Source organism: Mytilus californianus, unplaced genomic scaffold, assembly GCF_021869535.1.
Source record: "Mytilus californianus isolate M0D057914Y unplaced genomic scaffold, xbMytCali1.0.p SCAF_4, whole genome shotgun sequence".
In the NCBI taxonomy this organism is placed as follows: Eukaryota; Metazoa; Mollusca; class Bivalvia; order Mytilida; family Mytilidae; genus Mytilus; species Mytilus californianus.
The window spans coordinates 43,896,261-43,918,913 of record NW_026262690.1 but is presented as its reverse complement, the minus strand read 5'-3'; the positions used below and the strand labels follow the sequence as shown (position 1 = coordinate 43,918,913).

Genomic DNA, 22,653 nt, shown 5'->3' with positions numbered 1-22,653 from the left:
TTGTGGAATTGACCAGTAAATTAGGGAAATGAAATCCATGTGACAGTTTTATGACCCTGTCCATATGATTAACTTTGATGTGACAGGGAGACCTGCAGTGAATAGTTAATAGGGTTATAATTACAATTGTGGGTCATAACCCATTTTATCAATGGTCACCCCACATAAAATATCCATCAATACTTTAAATCTTACTGTTGGTTTTATAGGAAGAATTAGCTGTGCCAGAAAAATTGACAATCTTCAATCATAGTTTAAAGACTATCAGACATTCAAGACACATGGTCCAGTTTACATTTCAAATATACCCAACTATAAATATTATATTGTAAGTGCCGTAAAGTCAATTTAACACAAATAGTGAAGCCCTATCTGAGTTTTGTAGAGTTGTATAAGAGATAACAATAATTTTAATCCTCTGGACAAATACCCTCTTCATAAGTGGATTTCTGCCTTCATATAATCCATTTAACAAACATTCAACTCTGCTATCATTGTAATATATTATGAAATATATAATTCACCATGGAGTCAAAACATCTTAAATTCAATCAAATGATTTTTAAGATAAAAATGAATGAAATCATTTAATTCATGTGTCTGACGTTAAAGCACCTTGAACACTCATATCCTTTCAACTTTTAAATTCTGCAAAAAAGTTAAAAAGTGATTAATCTTGAAAGGACAAATCGAAAAACACTAAAGCATAATATTTTACTATGTCTTAATCTTTCTTTGATGATTCTATGTGTTGCCAAACATACAAATCTATTAATTCAGATTTAACTTTTATACGAAATCATTATATAGGAAAAAACAACTTTCTAAAATTTAAGGATAGAGGTTAAGTTTTAGTTTATGGAGCTGTATGGGATTAACAGAGGGAAGAAAACACTTGAAAGTACCTTGCACTGATCACATGTTAATTAAACTTTTAAAAGTGCATTTTTAATGAGAATATACTGGTCATATAACTTTCATTTAGTTTAAATCCTTCCACTAAAAATCAATTATGCAACAAGGGTAAATATTTCCTCTTTGATACATCAACTTTTCTTAGAGGTTATTGGGTAGGTATTTTGAGTATATTTCATTCAGTTATTTACACATTTAAACTTTAAACTTATTCATACTGTTGTAAATACTAAGTATCTAAACCCACATTTTTTTTGGCCCAAAAAATGTCCATGCTTATGAACAAAAATGCTATATTAGGTTAACTGTTGAATGTACGACATACCACAGGAGACAAACTTGGTCAAAAGAAAGCACATTTACATTCATGAAAAGAGAAAACAGGTATAAAACAGCTTTTACTACTTAATTTTGATTCAATAACTTTTGACAGACTGTTAAAATGAAGAGTTTTCTTGGATCCTAATTTCTGGTACGGTAAACATAAGAACATAAGCATTCAAACATACAAACAATTGAACTAAGTATATTGAGTATAATAATAGGTATTGAGTCAGCAATATAATGTACCATATTTTATCAGAAGCATGGAGTTTTAGTCTAGGCATAACATGCATTCAATCTCCAATATGGAACTCTTGAAAGTGTTTCCAAATGAATCTTATACATATATACTAATGTGAGTCTTCTCTGAAAGACATGACATCTATCACAGTTGTCAACTATACACCAAGAAGATAAGAAGATAAGAAGATAAGATACAAATATGGTCTTAGACCTTAATGAAAATACATTTGGTTAAGCAAGCCCTCAAAAAACAAAAATGATCAAAAAAGATGTAGACAATCTAATACTACATTGATGTTTGCAGAATCAATATAGAAATAAGAAGATGTTGTATAATAACCAATGAGACACCTATCCACCAAAGACTTAACAGTAAGGATATTTACAACTACAGGTCACTGTATGGCCTTCAATAATGAGCAAAACCAATAATGTTTAGTAAGCTATAAAAGGCCCTAGAATAACAAATTGTGAAACAATTCAAGAAAGAAATCCAATGACCCTCTTTAAGCAATTATGGTTGACAGCATCCAAGGACAACCACTGACCTACAAGCATCTGGCATCAGACAGGATAGTACAGAATGTGGTTGGCTGACAGCAACCAAGGACAACCACTGACCTACAAGTATCTGGCTTCCGACAGGAACATAAAGAATGTGGTGGGCTTACAGCAACCAAGGACAACCACTGACCTACAAGTATCTGGCTTCCGACAGGAAAATAAAGAATGTGGTGGGCTGACAGCAACCAAGGACAACCACTGACCTACAAGTTTCTGGCTTCCGACAGGAACATAAAGAATGTGGTGAGCTTACAGCAACCAAGGACAACCACTGACCTACAAGTATCTGGCTTCCGACAGGAAAATAAAGAATGTGGTGGGCTGACAGCAACCAAGGACAACCACTGACCTACAAGCATCTGGCTTTGGACAGGAACATAAAGAATGTGGTGGGCTTACAGCACCCAAGGACAACCACTGACCTACAAGCATCTGGCTTTGGACAGGAACATAAAGAATGTGGTGGGCTGACAGCAACCAAGGACAACCACTGACCTACAAGTATCTGGCTTTGGACAGGAACATAAAGAATGTGGTGGGCTGACAGCAACCAAGGACAACCACTGACCTACAAGCATCTGGCTTTGGACAGGAACATAAAGAATGTGGTGGGCTGACAGCAACCAAGGACAACCACTGACCTACAAGCATCTGGCTTTGGACAGGAACATAAAGAATGTGGTGGGCTGACAGCAACCAAGGACAACCACTGACCTACAAGTATCTGGCGTCAGACAGGAACATAAAGAATGTGGTGGGCTGACAGCATCCAAGGACAACCACTGACCTACAAGTATCTGGCTTTGGACAGAAACATAAAGAATGTGGTGGGCTTACAGCATCCAAGGACAAACACTGACCTACAAGTATCTGGCTTTGTACAGGAACATAAAGAATGCGGTGGGCTGACAGCATCCAAGGACAACCACTGACCTACAAGCATCTGGCTTTGGACAGGAACATAAAGAATGTGGTGGGCTTACAGCATCCAAGGACAAACACTGACCTACAAGTATCTGGCTTCCGACAGGAACATAAAGAATGTGGTGGGCTTACAGCAACCAAGGACAACCACTGATCTACAAACATCTGGCTTTGGACAGGAACATAAATAATGTGGTGGGCATACAGCAACCAAGGACAACCACTGACCTACAAGTATTTGGCTTTGGACAGGAACATAAAGAATGTGGTGGGCTGACAGCATCCAAGGACAACCACTGACCTACAAGTATCTGGTTTGGACAGGAACATAAAGAATGTGGTGGGCTTACAGCACCCAAGGACAACCACTGACCTACAAGCATCTGGCTTTGGACAGGAACATAAAGAATGTGGTGGGCTTACAGCACCCAAGGACAACCACTGACCTACAAGTATCTGGCTTTGGACAGGAACATAAAGAATGTGGTGGGCTGACAGCAACCAAGGACAACCACTGACCTACAAGTATCTGGCTTTGGACAGGAACATAAAGAATGTGGTGGGCTGACAGCATCCAAGGACAACCACTGACCTACAAGTATCTGGCGTCAGACAGGAACATAAAGAATGTGGTGGGCTGACAGCACCCAAGGACAACCACTGACCTACAAGCATCTGGCTTTGGACAGGAACATAAAGAATGTGGTGGGCTGACAGCAACCAAGGACAACCACTGACCTACAAGTATCTGGCGTCAGACAGGAACATAAAGAATGTGGTGGGCTGACAGCATCCAAGGACAACCACTGACCTACAAGTATCTGGCTTTGGACAGAAACATAAAGAATGTGGTGGGCTTACAGCATCCAAGGACAAACACTGACCTACAAGTATCTGGCTTTGTACAGGAACATAAAGAATGCGGTGGGCTGACAGCATCCAAGGACAACCACTGACCTACAAGCATCTGGCTTTGGACAGGAACATAAAGAATGTGGTGGGCTGACAGCATCCAAGGACAACCACTGACCTACAAGCATCTGGCTTTGGACAGGAACATAAATAATGTGGTGGGCTTACAGCAACCAAGGACAACCACTGATCTACAAACATCTGGCTTTGGACAGGAACATAAAGAATGTGGTGGGCTGACAGCAACCAAGGACAACCACTGACCTACAAGTATCTGGCTTACGACATGAACATAAAGAATGTGGTGGGCTTACAGCAACCAAGGACAACCACTGACCTACAAGTATCTGGCTTACGACATGAACATAAAGAATGTGGTGGGCTTACAGCATCCAAGGACAAGCACTGACCTACAAGCATCTGGCTTTGGACAGGAACATAAATAATGTGGTGGGCTTACAGCAACCAAGGACAACCACTGATCTACAAACATTTGGCTTTGGACAGGAACACAAAGAATGTGGTGGGCTGACAGCATCCAAGGACAAGCACTGACCTACAAGCATCTGGCTTTGGACAGGAACATAAAGAATGTGGTGGGCTTAAATGTGTTTCTGAGAGTTCAAATATTCCATTCACATGGGACAGTGGTGTAACAGAACAATAGTGTAACAAACTGTAAACACTATTTGAAAAGCCCTTGACTTATTAGATTGGTGATTTAAATGGAGCTGCCTAATAAGTTATATGCTGTCTACAAAATAACAATAGCTGTGGCTTAGGTGCCATAAACCCAAAGATCATAATATCAACAATGAGAAAAATTTAAGATTATCTGCAGATGTGGTTAGTTTCGTTTCTATTGAATAATGCCAGTTGCTTATAAGGTATATGTAACCTAAATGAATCATGCAATGCTCATGGGTAAGACTAGTAATCAGTCAGTGTTGTGGTGCAACCATCTAGTTTAAAAAGTTAAACTATCAAAGCCTAAAACACATGAAACAATCAATAAAAATCAGAAAATATATTGTTATAAATAAAATGTGAAATGGGGTATACAACCAAACAACACAAACCAAAAGACAACCAGAAGTCTGCAAAAAAAGACAAGTGTTTATAAAATGTATCAAGCACTAAATAGATGTGAGTCCAGAAAAGTACAGAATAAATTTAAAAGAGATTATCATAGATCTACAATCAAAACCAAATTCCCTAATTGACAAAACACATCAATATCAATATATATCAAAAGACAGCTATTCATGAGGTTCTTAATTGGGACAGGCACATGAACTTTTTTTTTTAATCTCAACCCCACATTCCCCCCTTTTTTATTCACTTAGATTTTTGGAAAATATATAGTTTATTCCTATATTGTAATCAAATTCTTTTAACTTTCAAATATACATAAACAAGTTAATAAATCAAAGGTTGCTGCTATTTAATTGCAAAATGACTAACTATAAGGTTCTATGTAACCAATACATAACCAAACTTTCAATGTCTATATCATTACAAATCACTCGACCTAATTTTCATATTTTCACAAGTTCACATCAGTACGCAAGTAACAAAACCACAAAGTTCCTGTAAAAACTCTTCCATTCTACTTTGGTAAACTGTTTTTTCACCTACGTTAAAGAGCTGAATCACAATTAAGGTTGACAAATCGTAGTATTATTGACTCGTACTTCAAAGTCATCATGAGATTCTCCACCTACACAATAAAGTGTATCATCAAATTAATTCTTATACTTTCATTCACCCTGCATCCTGTGCATTGTTTTTACTAAATCTCATATTTCATAATTATTCTTATAAGTTTAGACGAAACACAAGTTAGACTTCTTTGGAAGAATGACATTCTATTTATTCTAAATGGCCTTAGTTTTTTTTACTTTATACTTTCAACCTCTTTTGTGAGTAAACTGTGGTATGGGAGACAACTCCATTTTTTTTTAAACTACAAAATTCAGAAATGCTTGTTAAATATAATTTTGTCATTAAATGATGTAAAGTAATGAATCAATGTCAAACATCACTAATTTACAGCATTCAAAGGACTGGATGAAAAGTATAAATATGGTAACATTAAACAACACCAGTCATTACATAAATAGCTCATCATTTTTATATAAAATCATGGGAACCTACACATAATATTTTTTTCAAAAAACCTAAATGATAATTTATACAGTACTCTAATAATTATTGAAAAGCAATGCATATGCTCTAGGCCATGCAAGAAAGAGTCTTTACATCTATCAAACCCAAAACTTTAAGGTTGATATAGATTTTGGTATATTGAATTTAAGTTGATACCAAGTCTGATCATAAAATTGAGAATGGAAATGAGGAATATGTCAAAGAGACAACAACCCGACCAAAGAGCAGAAAACAGCTGAAGGCCACCAATATGTCTTCAACACAGCTTCAGCTGGTATTTAATTAAAATAAAAAAGATCCAAAATATTGTGTGTTCCTCTATTGTTAATGATGATTCTTAAAGAAATTTTCTATGAAGCACAGCAACTGATATTAGAGTGTAGGACAGCAAGATTTCACATAAACATGCCAGTTCTTTGAGCTTGCTTTCAGGAAATTAAAAAAAAAGTTATTTACAAGTTAGGAGCTTTTCCTATACTATTTCTTGTTTTGTTACAGTTCCCTCAAGGATTATATAAATCCTTGGTTCTCTTATATATCTTATTTCAAAAGGGGGAAGGGTTAATATAAAAAAAAAAACTATTCTCATCCAACCATATGTGCAAGTGCTAGTCAGAAACCTCAATAAGTCGTAGTCTTTAGTCATGTCTTAATGTGTTTTTTGTGGAGTTTGGTGTTGAAGGCAAATCTTTCATAATCTCCATTCTCTACTTTTTTAGACTGCACTTGCCTATTGTTAAAGACACTTTGTTGACTTCCAAATGTCTTTTATTTAGTGTTGTTGGGATGCTGTCTCACTGACGTTTACCTCACATCTCCTTTTATCATATTATACCTATCCAACATAAAAATATTCTTGCAATCAGTCAAATGTATTCTACATTCATTTATTCAAAATTTGAAACAAGTAGATTGTCAATTCAAATCACACATACAAAACATTGAAATCTTAGGTGATATAATATTATTATTCTATTTCAGATTTCAACAGATTTTACAATTTTTTCCATTTTTCTTTTATTGAAATTCAAATACATCAATCCTGCCTAGGTGGCAGCGGGTCTAAGTATTAGAACTACTGTATCACTAGCCTGTCAACACTGAGGTTGTGACTTCAAATCCTGCAAGTGGCAGGTGCACTCAACTCTAATCTTAATTGACTAGGATTGATAGTAGGTTTCCTACCAAAGGTCATGGTTCTCTCCAGGAGCTGCTTCCTTCATCAATAAATCCTGACTGCCACAAAATAGCACAGTAGTGCTGAAAGAGGCATTAAACACCGATCAATCAATCAAGCGAGAAGGTTATAGGAATTAATAGAAGATTTTTCAAGACTTAACTTTGTTTTATTTTGGTATGACTCTACTAATAAAATCAACAAAATTCAGTGTCCCAGTAATAGGCTGAAACTTTATACTTGTAAAAATCACATTTTTACTAAAAAAAACTAGGTTTCATAATTTATTATTGAGGTAGCCTAAATCGATAATGCTTTCAATTTTTTAAATGAAGTATTTTGGATAGTAAGTAATATACTGTATTAAATAAGCATTCCTTTCCATGTCTCTTTAAATGTCACAATGATATAAGTACCTTGCTAGATTACACAGTGCTATATACATGTACAATGTAGGTAAATAATAGGGTTAGATATACCAAGTAACATATTTCATTAAATAAACATGAAAGAAAATTAACTTTTCAATTTCACAGTCAGAAGATAAGATATTTTATGGCATTTATAAAGAATGACCAGTGGACAGACAGGTACTGAATCAACAATAGGTAATGACCATATCAACCTGGGCACTGACCATTACCTGGACAAATAGATAAATAAGTGATGGACAGTTTGGAATGAGGTACCAAATAGGGATATTCTTCTAAATAACCATAATGTCATCAATATGTTTGTGTAAATTGGGCCATATCATATTATTATGAAAAGGGGTAGGGGCTAATTTCCAGTAATCCACACTACATGTGTGTAGGGAAAAAAGCCGATATAAGAGGTCAACATACCATCTTCTAAAATAGACAGGTGTTTATACATATGTCAAGCTTTTAATTCCCAGTCTAAAAGTTGTTAAAACCTATAATATCTGATGCCCTTGATTTTAAATAGTGAGAAAAGGCGATGAAAAACAAGTGTTACCAATCATTCATTTATCTATTAAAATAAAGTGAACATAAAATCTGACAAAAAATTGGATCATTGATACAGCTGTCTGATACTCTGACAAATTTAAATTTGTAAACCAGATATATTTGCTTACTGCACCTCAGTAAATTAGTGTTGATGTGATTGGTTTAAGAGCGTCACATGAGCTCTATGGATCCATAGGGGGTCAGTATATTTCATAGGGGTATCATGACATCATGTCTACTATTAATGTTATAACATATTATAAGTTATATGGTTTGCTACATACTGAACCCCTACTGATCCATAGAGGGTTAGTAAAATCCATAGGGGTGAGGCCGAAAGGTCAAATCTATGGATTTTACTAACCCTCAAGGGATTTGCAGGGGGTCAGTAGTAAACCATTTAACAAATTTATCGCACACAGGACTTTTTCTATAAAAATTAACAATAAAATACTATAGCATCAATATAAAATGTCACCTTTAATAGTAGACTTGACATCATGATAACCATATGAAATCAACTGACCTCCTGGGGATTCATAGGGGTCACCATGTGACTGTGTTAAATCAATCACAACGTCGCTAATTCACCAGCGGTGCGATAAAACTTATAATATACATGTATGGCCTTTGATAGTCTTGTATGTTTTTTAATTTTAGTTTATTTATATGTTTTGGAGTTTAGTGTGACGTCTGAAATAGTACACATTTTTGTTAAGGGGCCAGCTGAAGCCCGCCTCTCGGTGCGAGATTTTCTTGCTGTGTTGAAGACACATTGATGGCCTTCGGCTGTTTTCTGCTCTTTGGTCGGGTTGTTGTCTCTTTGACACATTCCCCATTTCCATTGTCAATTTTATAGTATTGAAATGTGCAATTGAGAATTTGAATACTGAGTGCAATGGCTGACACTTTATTGCAGTAGTCTTTTTGCTAAAGCTGTGCTGTGACTGACTATTTACATAAATTTTCTGTTGTTCAGTAGTCTTATAATTTGACATATTTTATTAGAATGCATTCATTATAATTATTTTCATTATTTTGCAAACTCTTCAGAATCAATAAAAGTATATCAAATGATTGAGATTATCAAAAAGGCTTGAAAAAGATTTACTTTGAAATGTGTGGCTTTGACAATGGCAGTGTTTCACTTAAGGCGAAGTGTACGTAATATAACTACTACACAGAATTTTTTTATATTTTACATGTGGATTCTGCTTGTAAAATTACATCAGATTATAAAATAAAAAAAGAGGGTAACCGTTTTCGTTTTTCAGATACAAGCTGTTAAAACTAACAGCATGATACGCCAGAAATTCAAAGGAAATCATTAAAAACGGCAGATATTTTTACTTTATCATGATTTTCTAATTCGTTGGTCAACAGAATTTTTTTTAAATTCGAAATGTGATTCAAAAATAGACGACGAATCCATTGGTTCAAAGAAAGTCCTTAGCAACTGTGCTAGTTTTCAAGCTATATTCTCTTGAAGTTTGATTTTTAGGGGAAAATTATAAAATATTCGGCGACGTTATTGATGTCTGCTGTAACGTCACCACAAATTCTACTCTATTACGCTAGTATACCCATTGTACTGTACAGTATTGACATACAAATCGTGAGTGTGTGTAACACATTTTCCTAAGTATTGGAAATGCTAATAAACAGCTGCGCCATGAGTGCATGATACGCCCGTCGTCTTGTGTGTGAATTTTTATGCAATAAGCATAAATAGTTTCTGACATACGGCGTGACATGCGAAAACCCCCTTTTTTTTTTACAAAAAACTCAATATCTCTAAAATAAAATTTTGAATCAAAACCAAAAAGTATACAGATCTTTAGATTAATATAACTAAGAACTGTGTTTAATTTTAAGCAATAATCATAAATCGTTTTTGAGATACGGCGCGACATGTGAAAACCGCCCTTTTAAAAAAAAAAATCAATATCTCAAAAATAAAATTTTGAATCAAAACCAAAAAGTATACAGATCTTTAGATTAATATAACTAAGAAGTGTGTAAAATTTTAAGCAATAATCATAAATCGTTTTTGAGATACGGCGCGACATGTGAAAAACCCCTCCCCCTTTTTTTTACAAAATACTCAATAACTCAAAAATAAAATTTTGAATCATCACCAAAAAGTATACAGATCTTAAGGTTAATATAACTAAGAAGTGTGTAAAGTTTTAAGCAATAATCATAAACTGTTTTTGAGATACGGCGCCACATGTGAAAAACCTCTCCCCCTTTTTTAACAAAATACTCAATATCTCTAAAATAAAATTTTGAATCATCACCAAAAAGTATACAGATCTTAAGATTAATATAACTAAGAAGTGTGTAAAGTTTTAAGCAATAATCATAAATTGTTTTTGAGATACGGCGCGACATGTGAAAAAAAACACACACCTGTTTTAGTTACTAAGTCCAGTAACTCAAAAAGTTTTAATCTCATTTTCACCAAAAAGTATACAGATCGTTTGACCATCATAAGAAACAACTATGTTAAGTTTCATGAAATTTGGATAAGTCATTCTCAAGTTACGGTGCGACATGTTTATGCGGGACAGACAGAAGGACAGACGGACGGACAGACGGACAGACAGATGGACAGACGGACAGACAGACAGACAGACGGACGGACGCCAGACATTTGTATACCATAATACGTCCCGTCAAAAATTTGACGGGCGTATAAAAAAAAAAATAAAAGCATAATCGGTTGACATGGTTGATAATGATACAAACTGAAAAATGTTTAAGGATATTTCTGCTGCCAAAATAATGCAAATTGGCAAATAAATATACTGCAAGTGAAAGAAAGTTACTGTATAGACTTTAACTCCATCTTTTCTTGATTAGACAGGGTTCCACATCTCCTTTTTTTAAATATTTGCATTGTTCTAATAATTTCAAATAAAATATCGAGTTGTCCAGATTAGTACAGAATGGTTCTATACATATTTGAAAAATTCGGTTATGATATTGGGATCGCTTCTTTTCATCCTCACCATTTTCGGACCTATGCGAAGTATTGCTTACACAACCCATTCTATTTGTCAAGTTCACACACGTGCACGTGATTCTACAATTTTACTTGAAAATTTCCTGTCTTGATAGCTTTCCCTTTTCTTTAACTACACGACAAGGCATTATACATGGTATAATGTTTGCTGGAGATTCATTAACAAACGAAATAATTTCTTGTACCATTATTACTTAAATTTCCACATGTATGACTCATAAAAAATAAGAAATCTGCAAATGCATATTATCTTGAGAATGGCTGTAATAAGGTCAAAAGAAGAACCCGTATATGAATTTCAGCAAAATAAAACAGATCAGAGTTTTTTATATAACTTCCCGTTGCATAGATCACTGCCTGTGGTATGCCTTAGCATATATGTAATGCTAAAGCCGTATTGTTAAGTCTAAGTCTAAAGCTGTGAGTATTATAGTTATATGCTGTAAATGTGCTGGTGTCATGATATAAATGTACTGGTGTCATGATATAAATGTACTGGTGTCATGAAATAAATGTATGTATGTAATGCTATACGAATGTACGTATGTAATGCTATACGAATGTACCTATGTAATGATATACGAATGTACATATGTAATGCTATACGAATGTACGTATGTAATGCTATACGAATGTACCAGGGGCGATGTTATGAGAATGTAATCATCCAGTATGATGCTAAAAAATGTTTCTAGTGTAAATTTGTTAGATTGTATCCAGTATAGGAGACCACTTCTAAGCAAGGATCGAAGCTCATAAATTCTGCAATAAAATCAGGACCTCTAGAAAGTTCGGAGAGCCGACAACCTTGCTTCGGTAGTTGGCAAGGAGACTGTTCATAATGTAATGCTATACAAGTTTACCTTCCGTATTGTGCCTGTATCTAATGCAAATAAATTGGGTTTTTTAATGTGATATAAAAATAAGGAGATGTGGTATCATTGCAAATTGGACAACTATTTGCCACAGTTTAAGGTAGATCTATTGGGTGTAATTTTTCTGAGGGTCGATGTTGCAAAATTACTTATTTGATTTACAAATAGTTTACCAAGTATCATTCAATATACAACAAAATATCTACAACTTGAAATTTAAAGATTGAACTATCAATATTTTTTTTTCAAGAAAATTAGGCCCGTGACCCCCTTTTTTTTATATATATATATTTCAGAAGTATTAATTAACGAAATTTTCTTTTCGAATTTTAGACAATTCTATCGTTTAATGTTTCTTCAATAGGGAAAACTTAAGTTTCCCCTATATAAACAAAATAAAATACCCTAAATGTGGTTAATTTCAATGTATTGTTACGAAAAAACAAGGTCCTCGATCCCCAGTTTTTATATTGAAATTACTTTGACCGAAAAGTCTTTTACAGAAGCCTACGAAACATTTATCGCCGAAAATTTTGACACCCCAGCTGCCTTATTGAATTAAGTGGATATAAGCAATTATAATAGGCAACCATAAGGCCATCAACCATGAGAAAAATCTCTAACGTTTAGTCGGTTATAAAAGGCCCAGACAAAGTAACATTATTTTCTCCACCCTCTCCCTTCTTCCCTATACCTTATACTCTATAATTCTATAATACTAGTAATCTTCAATATTGAGACTTGAGAAGAAAAATTACTTCAAAATTGTATTCTCTACTTCTGAATGATACACAAAAGAACAACACAAGAATGCAAATTTCGCAATCCTTTCGAAATTGGAATTTGATCAAGAAAAAAACTGCATGTTCTATTTTTATCATACATGTGTAGTTTCAGTTTCAACCATGGTTCTAAATTTAGATTTTACTTTCCCAAAAAATTGTGGACGGAATAGAAGACACCTGTTTATTTTATGCTCCTTGAGAACTGAGATTTGGATGAGATAGATGATTTACTTATTCTAAGATAAATGTCACAGTGCTAAATTCTTAGTTTCTGTGTAATGTTTTGTAGACGGAATCTGATTTTTTTGTTCGTTTTTTTTTCTGTAAGCTTTGTCCTTCCGCTTATGTATAAATGTCAAAAATGTTTCACTTGTGGTCGATTACCCTTTAGTATCGTTTATACTTTTCACACAAATATAAATTATCCTAAAATTTTCAATTGCTTAAAAAACGGGACATGCCAACGCCTTTCTAGTTCAACATACATATTTACATGCAATTTACTGGTAATTATTCGTTACCTTCAAGATTACGCTACACTGACACTGTGAATTTCATTCAAATAATATTGTGAGGTCAATTCTGGATTGATTTTAACGAGTATGATACAACTAGAAGCAGAATTGTCACTAGTTTATTTTTTTATTTTCAATTTCTGTTAGAATAAATACGAGCGGTATTATGTACCCGCTCCTGCATGAGCCTAAAACAAAAACAGTTGCAGACTAACACACAATAGGATACTAAGATAGATCTAAGATTTCTGATTGGAGTCAGCTAGAAATACTTGTTTGGGTTCATGATAGACTGCACAAAGTCATTAAAATGATGATTTCTCTTTCATGTGCCCATTTCCCCGTTCTTGAAGTAGGGGAGATAACTTGCGTAACTAACGACGCACGTTTTGTATCCCGAATTCCGCTAGAGGCATGCAATTACGCATACTTCACCTTAAACAAGATGATTGTTCTATATATTCAACTAGACACCATGTCAAGACATTTCAAATTATGTTTTAAAACTAAACATTCCTAACAGTTCCAAACCAGTGTGTGGTTTAATGATCAAGGTGGATTAAAATATAATTTCTTTGAAAGTTTACATAAAATGATAGACAAAAAGTAATGAGAAAAGAATAAAATTGACCTTTGAGCAAGGTGAGCTGAAAATGACTATTGAAATATAATGAGAAATGCTTAGCTAATGTCAGGAAATAAATCAGAATTAACAAGGCCTATCTGACATAACAAGACCATGCTCTACAGCAGAAAGATAAGTATTGGTGTTAATAATTTGTTTATGATAACATCAACAGACAAAAGAAAGGCGTAAATCTTACCGATAACATCACATATACATCTATCTTAATTCTCACTTGGTCAGATATGGGCTTTAAGAATGCTTTCTATAATAATTTTGATATTTGTATTACAGTGTTTGACTACTATACCCAATCTGGATATGGAAACAATCACATAATTAACTCTAATAAAACAGCTTTCAATATAAATCATGCAGTAATTGTGCATTTTGACAAATTGGTACATACAAAAACTGTAAAAAGTGACTCAAATTTTAATATACAAATGTCTTAAGTTTTAAGAAAGTTACACTTAATTCGGCAACACTATTACTTTAAAAATTAATAACTTATTTTTCATGGAATCAAAATGATTAGGTATTTACCAATATTTAATTTGAAGATTAAGAATAACATCAATTTAATTGAGTTTTTTACTTAAATGATGGTTCAATTTGATTTGAGCACTTTAGAGGGAATTTGGTGGAGAGTTGTCTCGTTGGCAATTGTACCACATCTTCTTTTTTTTATATTAAGGATATAACTATAAAACCAAAATAAATGGAGAATGCGTCTATTGGCCACAGTCCCCCCCGCTTGTAAATATGCATGAGTCAACTTCCACAAAAAGATAAAGGATAAAAGACCGTTTTGTGATTATAAGCATTGTGTATAAGTTTATGAAACATTTGGTTGAGGCAAACTAAAGTTAGAGAACGGAAACGACAGATTTAGCAACTTCTCCATTTATAAAGGGGCATATCTCAAGACCGGTAAAAGTGACGCTACCCAATTTCAAACTTGATCTGTGTTTTGTAGTAATAAGCATTGTGTATAAGTTTTAAAACATTTGGTTGAGGCAAACTAAAGTTAGAGAACGGAAATGAAAAATTCAGCAATTTTCATGTTTATAAAGGGGCATAACTCATGAACGGTAAAAGTGACGCCACCCAATTTTAAACTTGAACTGTGTTTTGTGGTAATAAGCATTGTGTATAAGTTTATAACATTTGGTTGAGACAAACTAAAGTTAGAGAACGGAAACCAATTTTGGGGACGTACGTACGTGATGTACGGGACAGACTGACTAGGGTAACACTTAATGCCCCCTCTGCTACGGAATTAAATTATTCTCCTACTAAAAAAATAATAACATATGCAGTTTGCTGTTTTGTTATGAACAGTAGCTGTTCTATAATACTCAAAACAAAATGTCTAGACTTGTCATATATTACTATAGCAAGACATGTTTCAGACCCCACAAAACTTAAGAGATTACCAGTCATCCACAAACAATTAACAGTTGAGATGAGTATGATGAGTAAATAATTGCTACACAAAACAAAAGCAAGGAAACACTGATTTCTAGAGAATCTGTAAAATTAATTAACAATCCACACATCTATATTCTATAAAATCCTGATTATGTAATATGTGAGGATATAATTAACTAAGGCACTGATTCGTTTTACATGGCAGTGCCACATGCATGATCTTGCATGTATTAAAGCAGGTTTCCAAATGTGTCTGAATTAATTTGCAGTGAAAAATGTCATAATTATTATTAGCAAATCTAATTACAATTTCTAATTCTGGAGCTTTAATTCCAATACCATACATTTAAATTTGATTTAAGCATTACTTCAAGGTGTACAGACAGACAGACAGACAGACAGACAGACAGACAGACACTGCAACTTTTTGAGAACCAATTTTTATGACATGCCTGTCATTGACAAGCTTATAAGATTTTCAAGTCTTCAATTAATTTATTTATTCCAATATCACAGTAAAAAGCTGCATTTCTTTTGTTTCTTATAGAAAAGTTTTGACAGAGATTTATGTTAACTAGATGGGTCATTACAACACAAACATTGTGAATTAGCACAGTTCATATATTTCAAGTCTAAGGATCATCCTAATATCAATGATCTATCTCTTGGAAAGAATTAGAATAAAAAAATCTGAATTTGTTACATGTAATTTCTATACACAAAAGCACACACACAAACTAAAGATCAGCTCAAAATTTTCAGGCACTGCAAAAAAGGGCTATCTGAAATGTTCACGAAAAGAGGAGGTATGATGCAGCCATTATCTGCAGATTTACTTAATTTCCAAAATAGTACAATTCATCAAGTATGCCTAAATTATGTAAATTTCATTGATACTGAATAGATGTATCTAGACTTTAGTGCAGAAATGTCTTTTGTGATGTCACTATGATATCATAAACATGAAAAAATTGTCATATTGACCTTAAATGACTATTTTACTCAAATTATCAGGCAAAATTAAATATATGAACTAAGGACTTACTTAAATGTATAATGTATCTTGTAGCAAAATATTTTTCAGGGGAATTGGCTATAAGTATATATCAATTTCAATGACAAGCTCTTAGAGGGAAGCAGTTTTTGTACTAAATGCAGGAAAATTGCACCCTCACTGTAAATAAGTATGACAAAATTTTAAAATTAATATCTTACAAAATAATGTCTTGCAAAAATGATGGACTAATGGACAGACACATGATATTGAGAGTGGAGAACAAAATGTCCCCTTCTATCAAAAGCAGGGTATCAAATTCAAAATACTTTTGTGTTCAATGCAATGGTTCTAAAATATAATCTGTGTTTTAAATTGGACATATGAAACAAATTTCTTCCTAAAATCTGATTAATATTAAAATGCTTACATCCTCCTGTGATAGAACTGCCTCCTTTTTTAACAGTACTGTTGGTTGTCACTACAAATGTCTGTGTCTTCTCTACAGTTTTAGGTTTTACTTGACGCTGGACACGGAAAATATCTGCAGAGCCCATCAGACAGGTCTTCTCATGTGCCATTGGGAAGTTCAGACAGTTCAATTCTGCTGGCCAAGGCATTCCAATTGTTTTCATTATTGTTGAACATTCTTTCTTTACATTCAAACAAACTGAACGACATGGTGGGACCGGCTCAGGAGAATGTTCCTTACAAGCTGGAGTGAACACTGAGCAAATTAAGAATGCAAGCTCACTTGAACAACCAGTATATATAACTGAACTATAAGTTGACTGATCTAAGGTAGCTTCAAGGAGACTTGAATGTCCAGCAAAATTAGGCATCTTGGTTTCCGTATATCCAAACTGCTTGCACATACCACTGTGTAAGGGTTCACAAAGTGATCCAGAATGTGGTCTAGTGTGACCACCACCTATACCAACATGTCCTGAGACTTCATACACATTATCATGACTAGCTGGTGTTTGTTCTGGTACATTTTCTGGTGTTGTATCAACTTCAACTGTAATTTCTTTATTGCCAGATGAAAAGTTTGGATAATAAGGATCACGTTTGTTTTCTGAAGTAACTGTCATATTTTCATCCAGAGAAGACTCTGATAGGCTTATTTCTGAACTATAGCTTATATTATCTGACAAGTCGGTTGCAATATTCAAATCCAAGTTTGAATCTGTATTTTCCCTTATTTCAGAACCATTTGCGGTGGAAAAAATGTCCAAGGTTTCATTAAATTTAAACTGTGGTAATTCTGTCACTGGTGCCTGAAGACATTGCTGGGTATTTTCCTTTTCTGATACAAGTTGAGAACAATCTAAGTCCTCTGGCCATAAAACCCCCAACTTCTGAAGAGATTCCTCACAGCTACTGCGAACACTTGTACATACTTCCTGGCAAGGCCTTGTGATGGAATATAAACCATCCTCACACTTAGGCATGAAAAAGGAACACATGAAAAACCTGAACTTCTCTGAGCATCCAGTTTTTATCAATGGCATGACAAGTTTGAATTGGGCTTCGATTTGTTGTCTGGGATCAATCCCTGGGCCAATAGATGGGACAAATGTCTTGTCATATCCTATTCCAATACACATATCAAAGTCGAAGGGCTCACACTGTCCAACTGGATCCTGACAAAATACCGACTGTTCATCAAATTTGGAAAGCAAAACCAATACAATAATGTTCCAAAAGAAAGCCATATTTATGGATATTCCTAGATCAACTTTAAGAAATTAATAACTCAACCAATATTCATTTAAGCGCTGTTCAAAATTTTAGTTAAGTCCGTAAAAGTCCTAGATATACTTTCTAATATAAAGAGTTGCGTCTGTCCTTGACTATAAAAGAAATCACAAATCCAATTAAAAGTCACACGCCATTGTAATGAATTAAAAGAAGTATATTACTTCAGAAGTTTTTCACACTTCTAATAATTTGTAATTCTTTGAAGTTTTAAGAGTTTGAAGATGTATATCCACATGAAAATTCTTGTTGAGTAACTGAGAGAAAACGATCAGATCTTCAAGTCAGTCAAACACTGGCAATTACATTACACAGTTCAAAGACTACCAACTACGGCTTATCAACACATTGGTTATGTTTTAGAAATGTTAGCAGAAATATTGTTTGTTGTGAAGAGGACAGTAGCATCTAATTGCTCCATTAATATCCAATAAAAAATGTTTAAAAAAAATGTTAATCTTACAGCCCTGAAATTGTAGAAATCAGCAGTTTTTACCTGACTTGATAAATTATTCATGTATTGGTCTGTTGTAACTGACCACCCACCCATAACTTTTACAACTTTAGGTCAATCAAATTTAAGGACAGGACAAAAGCTATCCATCATAAAAAAATTCAATGATTGTCAATCCTGTTTAAATTTGTGTGAAATAAGTCCTAAGGATATAGAAATAGAGTGTCCCGTTCAATTTAGTTTTATATAGGATAATGAAGAGAAAATCAGTTATCTCACTTTCAATAAAATCATTTTTTTTTATAACCATGTGTTTGGAATATTGAATTATTATTTGATCACTAATAGGCATTTAGAAAAAAATGTGAAATACATTTTCCATAACATTTCAAAGAAAACGCCTTGAAAAAACTCAAATACACACAATCAAAATTAGACAAAACAAGAAGCTACAGGAGCTAAACTCTGCCAAAAGTTGTCCAAAGTAATTGTATTATTTTTCTACTCTTAATATAAGTGCTTTTGGCAACTTGATTTTTGTTCAGTCAAAAGTTATAATACATAAACAATGTTACAAATATGAATTAGTTTTATTTTTTGGTTAAAAACTTGTAACTTAACACAATATTTGACTATGTTACATCTCAAAGGTAAATATAAAAGGAATAACAGAATACATGTTAATGAATGCGTATATTTCAATATTATCTAATAGAAAAAATAAGATGAAAAATATTGGGTCTTTTTTTTAAATTTTAATCAAAAAGTTTTATAAAGTTTATTGCTAAGGTGCACCAGAATATTCAAAGAGAGGCGAATGATACCAAAGAGACATTTAAACTCATAAGTCGAAAATAAAAGAGCAACACGAACCCCACCAAAAAGGGGGGTAGGGGGTGATCTCAGTTGCTCCTGAAGGGTAAGCAGATCCTGCTCCACATGTGGCACCAGTCGTGTTGCTCATGTAAGTACAAACCAGGTGATATGTCTAATTCAGTAGGTCACATTCAGGGCAAGGGAAGGGGACGAGATTCAAGTCAGTATATTCAAAGTCAAATTCGTGGATTTCTTGGAGAGAGGCAAACCACAAAGTTTAAGTCTATGCAGACTTTGGCAAAACCATGAAAGAAAATAACAATTTTCCTCAATCCTTATAAATTGGTACCATAAAAATTAATGAATCCTCAGTATTTTATATTGATTACAGCTTAAAGGCACTTCGGACTAAAACTTGAATTTACAAAGTGCCAAAAAACATGACATTACAAATAATATATGCATATCTTATAGTATTTTCTGTGAATCATTGACAACACTTGAATAGGATATAATTTATAATTGACATATCACAAATACTTGTATGTAATAACTATTGTCTCTATTTACTAACACAAATAATATCATTGTGCAGTCTCTATCAAAGATCATTGGCAGGGAACATTCTTGAATGGTTCCCTAGTGATTTATGTTCTGTTAAATTCATTTGGAAAATATTTAATCATGTAAATAAGTTAAGGTTGGTTATGCTATGTTGACCACACACCAAATGAAGGAAATCGGTTAGTGCTCCAGTCAAAATATCAACATTTTTTTCCCTCCCATGAGAAAAAATGTTGATTACACAAATCATTAAAATATTACAAGTTATGTTATCATAATACAAGTTCAAAAAATGTTTTTGTCATTATAAAACAACTTTATACACATAGTTGCAGCATGTTTATTCAGCCAGAAATGTTTCCCAGACTTTGTTAGCCTTGTAAATCTTTGTAGATGAGTGAACGGCATTCAGAAATTGCATAATTTGGTGTAATTAGAAGCATTTGTTAACAAGATGTTCGCTTGATGTCTATGTCTTCATTAGTATAATAACTTACATTGTCTTTAGAACATAATTATTAACCTCCTTATCTACTGTTTTAAAGGCTACTCAAAACATAATACAGCCTCAACTTTGCAGCAAACTTTTTATTTCCGGAAGGAAGAGCCTACAAAAACTGAACGAAAGCCATACTCCAATGTTAAAAGTTGATTGAATTTTTCTAAGAGTCCAGACTCATTTATTAAAGACCAGGATACAAATGAGAAACTAAGAAACACACTAGAGACTGGGCTACATGAAGAGGTAAAGTTCACTCAGTGGAAAAAAGTTTTAGATGGAAACAAACAAAGATGGAAAGAGATAGTTTTTAATTTTACTATTTTAAATATCTTCACCCACACTAACACATGAACTAAAACCAGTCTATTATATGCATGTACAATTACTACTATAGCACACCCATAGCAAGAAGGTGTTTCCACAATACCCCTCAAAACAACAAGAGTGCACACGCTGAAATGTCTTGCCTCCTTTACTGACCATTGATTTTATGTTGAAAGTCTTAAAGATAAAGGTTTTACTACAAGTAGCACATAAAATTAACATTTTCAAAGATCCATGACAATGAGGTCAATGTCAGATAAATCCTGTCAGACAGACATGTACACCTTACAATTATATCATATTCCAAATATAGTTGACCTATTGCTTATGGTAGTGTAATTGAAAAACAGACCAAAACTTAACATTGACCAATGAACCATGAAAATGGGGTCAAGGTCAGATGATACCTGCCAGACAGACATGTACACCTTACAATTATTCCATACAACAAATATAGCTGACCTATTGCTAATAATATTTGAAAACCAGACAAAAACACAAAAACTTAACATTGACCAATGAACCATGAAAATGAGGTCAAGGTCAGATGATACCAGCTAGCCCGACAAGTACACCTCACCTATTACTGATAGTACTTGAAAAACAGACCAAAACACAAAAACTTAACATTGACCAATGATCCATGAAAATGAGGTCAAGGTCAGATGATACCAGCTAGCCCGACAAGTACACCTCACCTATTACTGATAGTACTTGAAAAACAGACCAAAACACAAAAACTTAACATTGACCAATGAACCATGAAAATGAGGTCAAGGTCAGATGATACCAGCTAGCCCGACAAGTACACCTCACCTATTACTGATAGTACTTGAAAAACAGACCAAAACACAAAAACTTAACATTGACCAATGATCCATGAAAATGAGGACAAGATCAGATGAAATCTGCCAGACTGACATTTACCCCTTACAATCATTCCATACACCACATTTAGTTGACCTACTTCTTATAGTATCAGAGAAACCAATTTAATCATGTAACTTTAACCTTGATCACTGATCTATGTTATGAGGTCGAGGACAAGTGAACCCTATCTGAAGGACATGTGGCTGTTGAAAGGAACCCTTATGCCAAATATAGTTATCCTAGTACTCATAATAAGTAAGAAATTCACAAGACAAAAGCACAATTTTTTTTCAAGTAATAGCTGAACATGAAAATGAGGTCAAGGACAATGGACATATGACAGGTGGAAACTTCTTAACATACGATATCAGCATACAAGCTATGAAGCATCCAGGTCTTCTACCTTTTGAAATATAAAATTTATACAAACAGTTTACACCCCGGCTGCCGATAGTAATCCCTATGTCTCGCATACTGCAACTTTTGTCGCATGTGAGACAAAAAATACAACTTCAAATTATTTTTAAAATGGACATTCAGATTGAAGATTGACTTCTAAAGTCAAAGTGTCTTGACCCAAAATAACCTGTCTTAGAGACATCCTGGCTATGGGCTTTTAGGTTAAAGTAATTCTCCATCAAACAACAACCAAGTAACTAACTTTTTCATGAAAAGGAATACAGCCGTCAAATCAGTGAAACAAGTCCCATTGACCTATTTCTTAAGAAGCAAGTTTGGCTGAATTTGGGTACACAATGAAAGTAACATCTTCTGACCAGACCTTTAAATCTGTAAACTTGTCACTACAATCACAAAGCAATGGCAATACCTATTAAATTTTCTTATACAAACAAAGGGGTTTTCTAGTTCTCTAAATCTGGAAATGGCTTCATGTTAAAAATAGCTC

At 33.9% G+C, this 22,653-nt stretch overlaps 1 protein-coding gene across 9 annotated transcripts in view; it reads right to left on the bottom strand.

The window, feature by feature from the left end:
• Positions 1-22,653, bottom strand: part of LOC127698324 (papilin-like) — a 196,182-nt gene that overhangs the window by 88,240 nt on the left and 85,289 nt on the right. Inside the window, exon 1 of one of the 9 annotated variants that reach the window (XM_052201717.1) lies at positions 16,886-18,432. The exons of the other annotated variants lie outside the window; for them this stretch is intronic. Coding sequence (XP_052057677.1) covers positions 16,886-18,173 — 1,288 coding nt within the window. The 5' untranslated portion in view covers positions 18,174-18,432. Of the gene's footprint in view, positions 1-16,885; positions 18,433-22,653 lie in introns of those variants that run through there. 9 annotated transcript variants of the gene reach the window in all.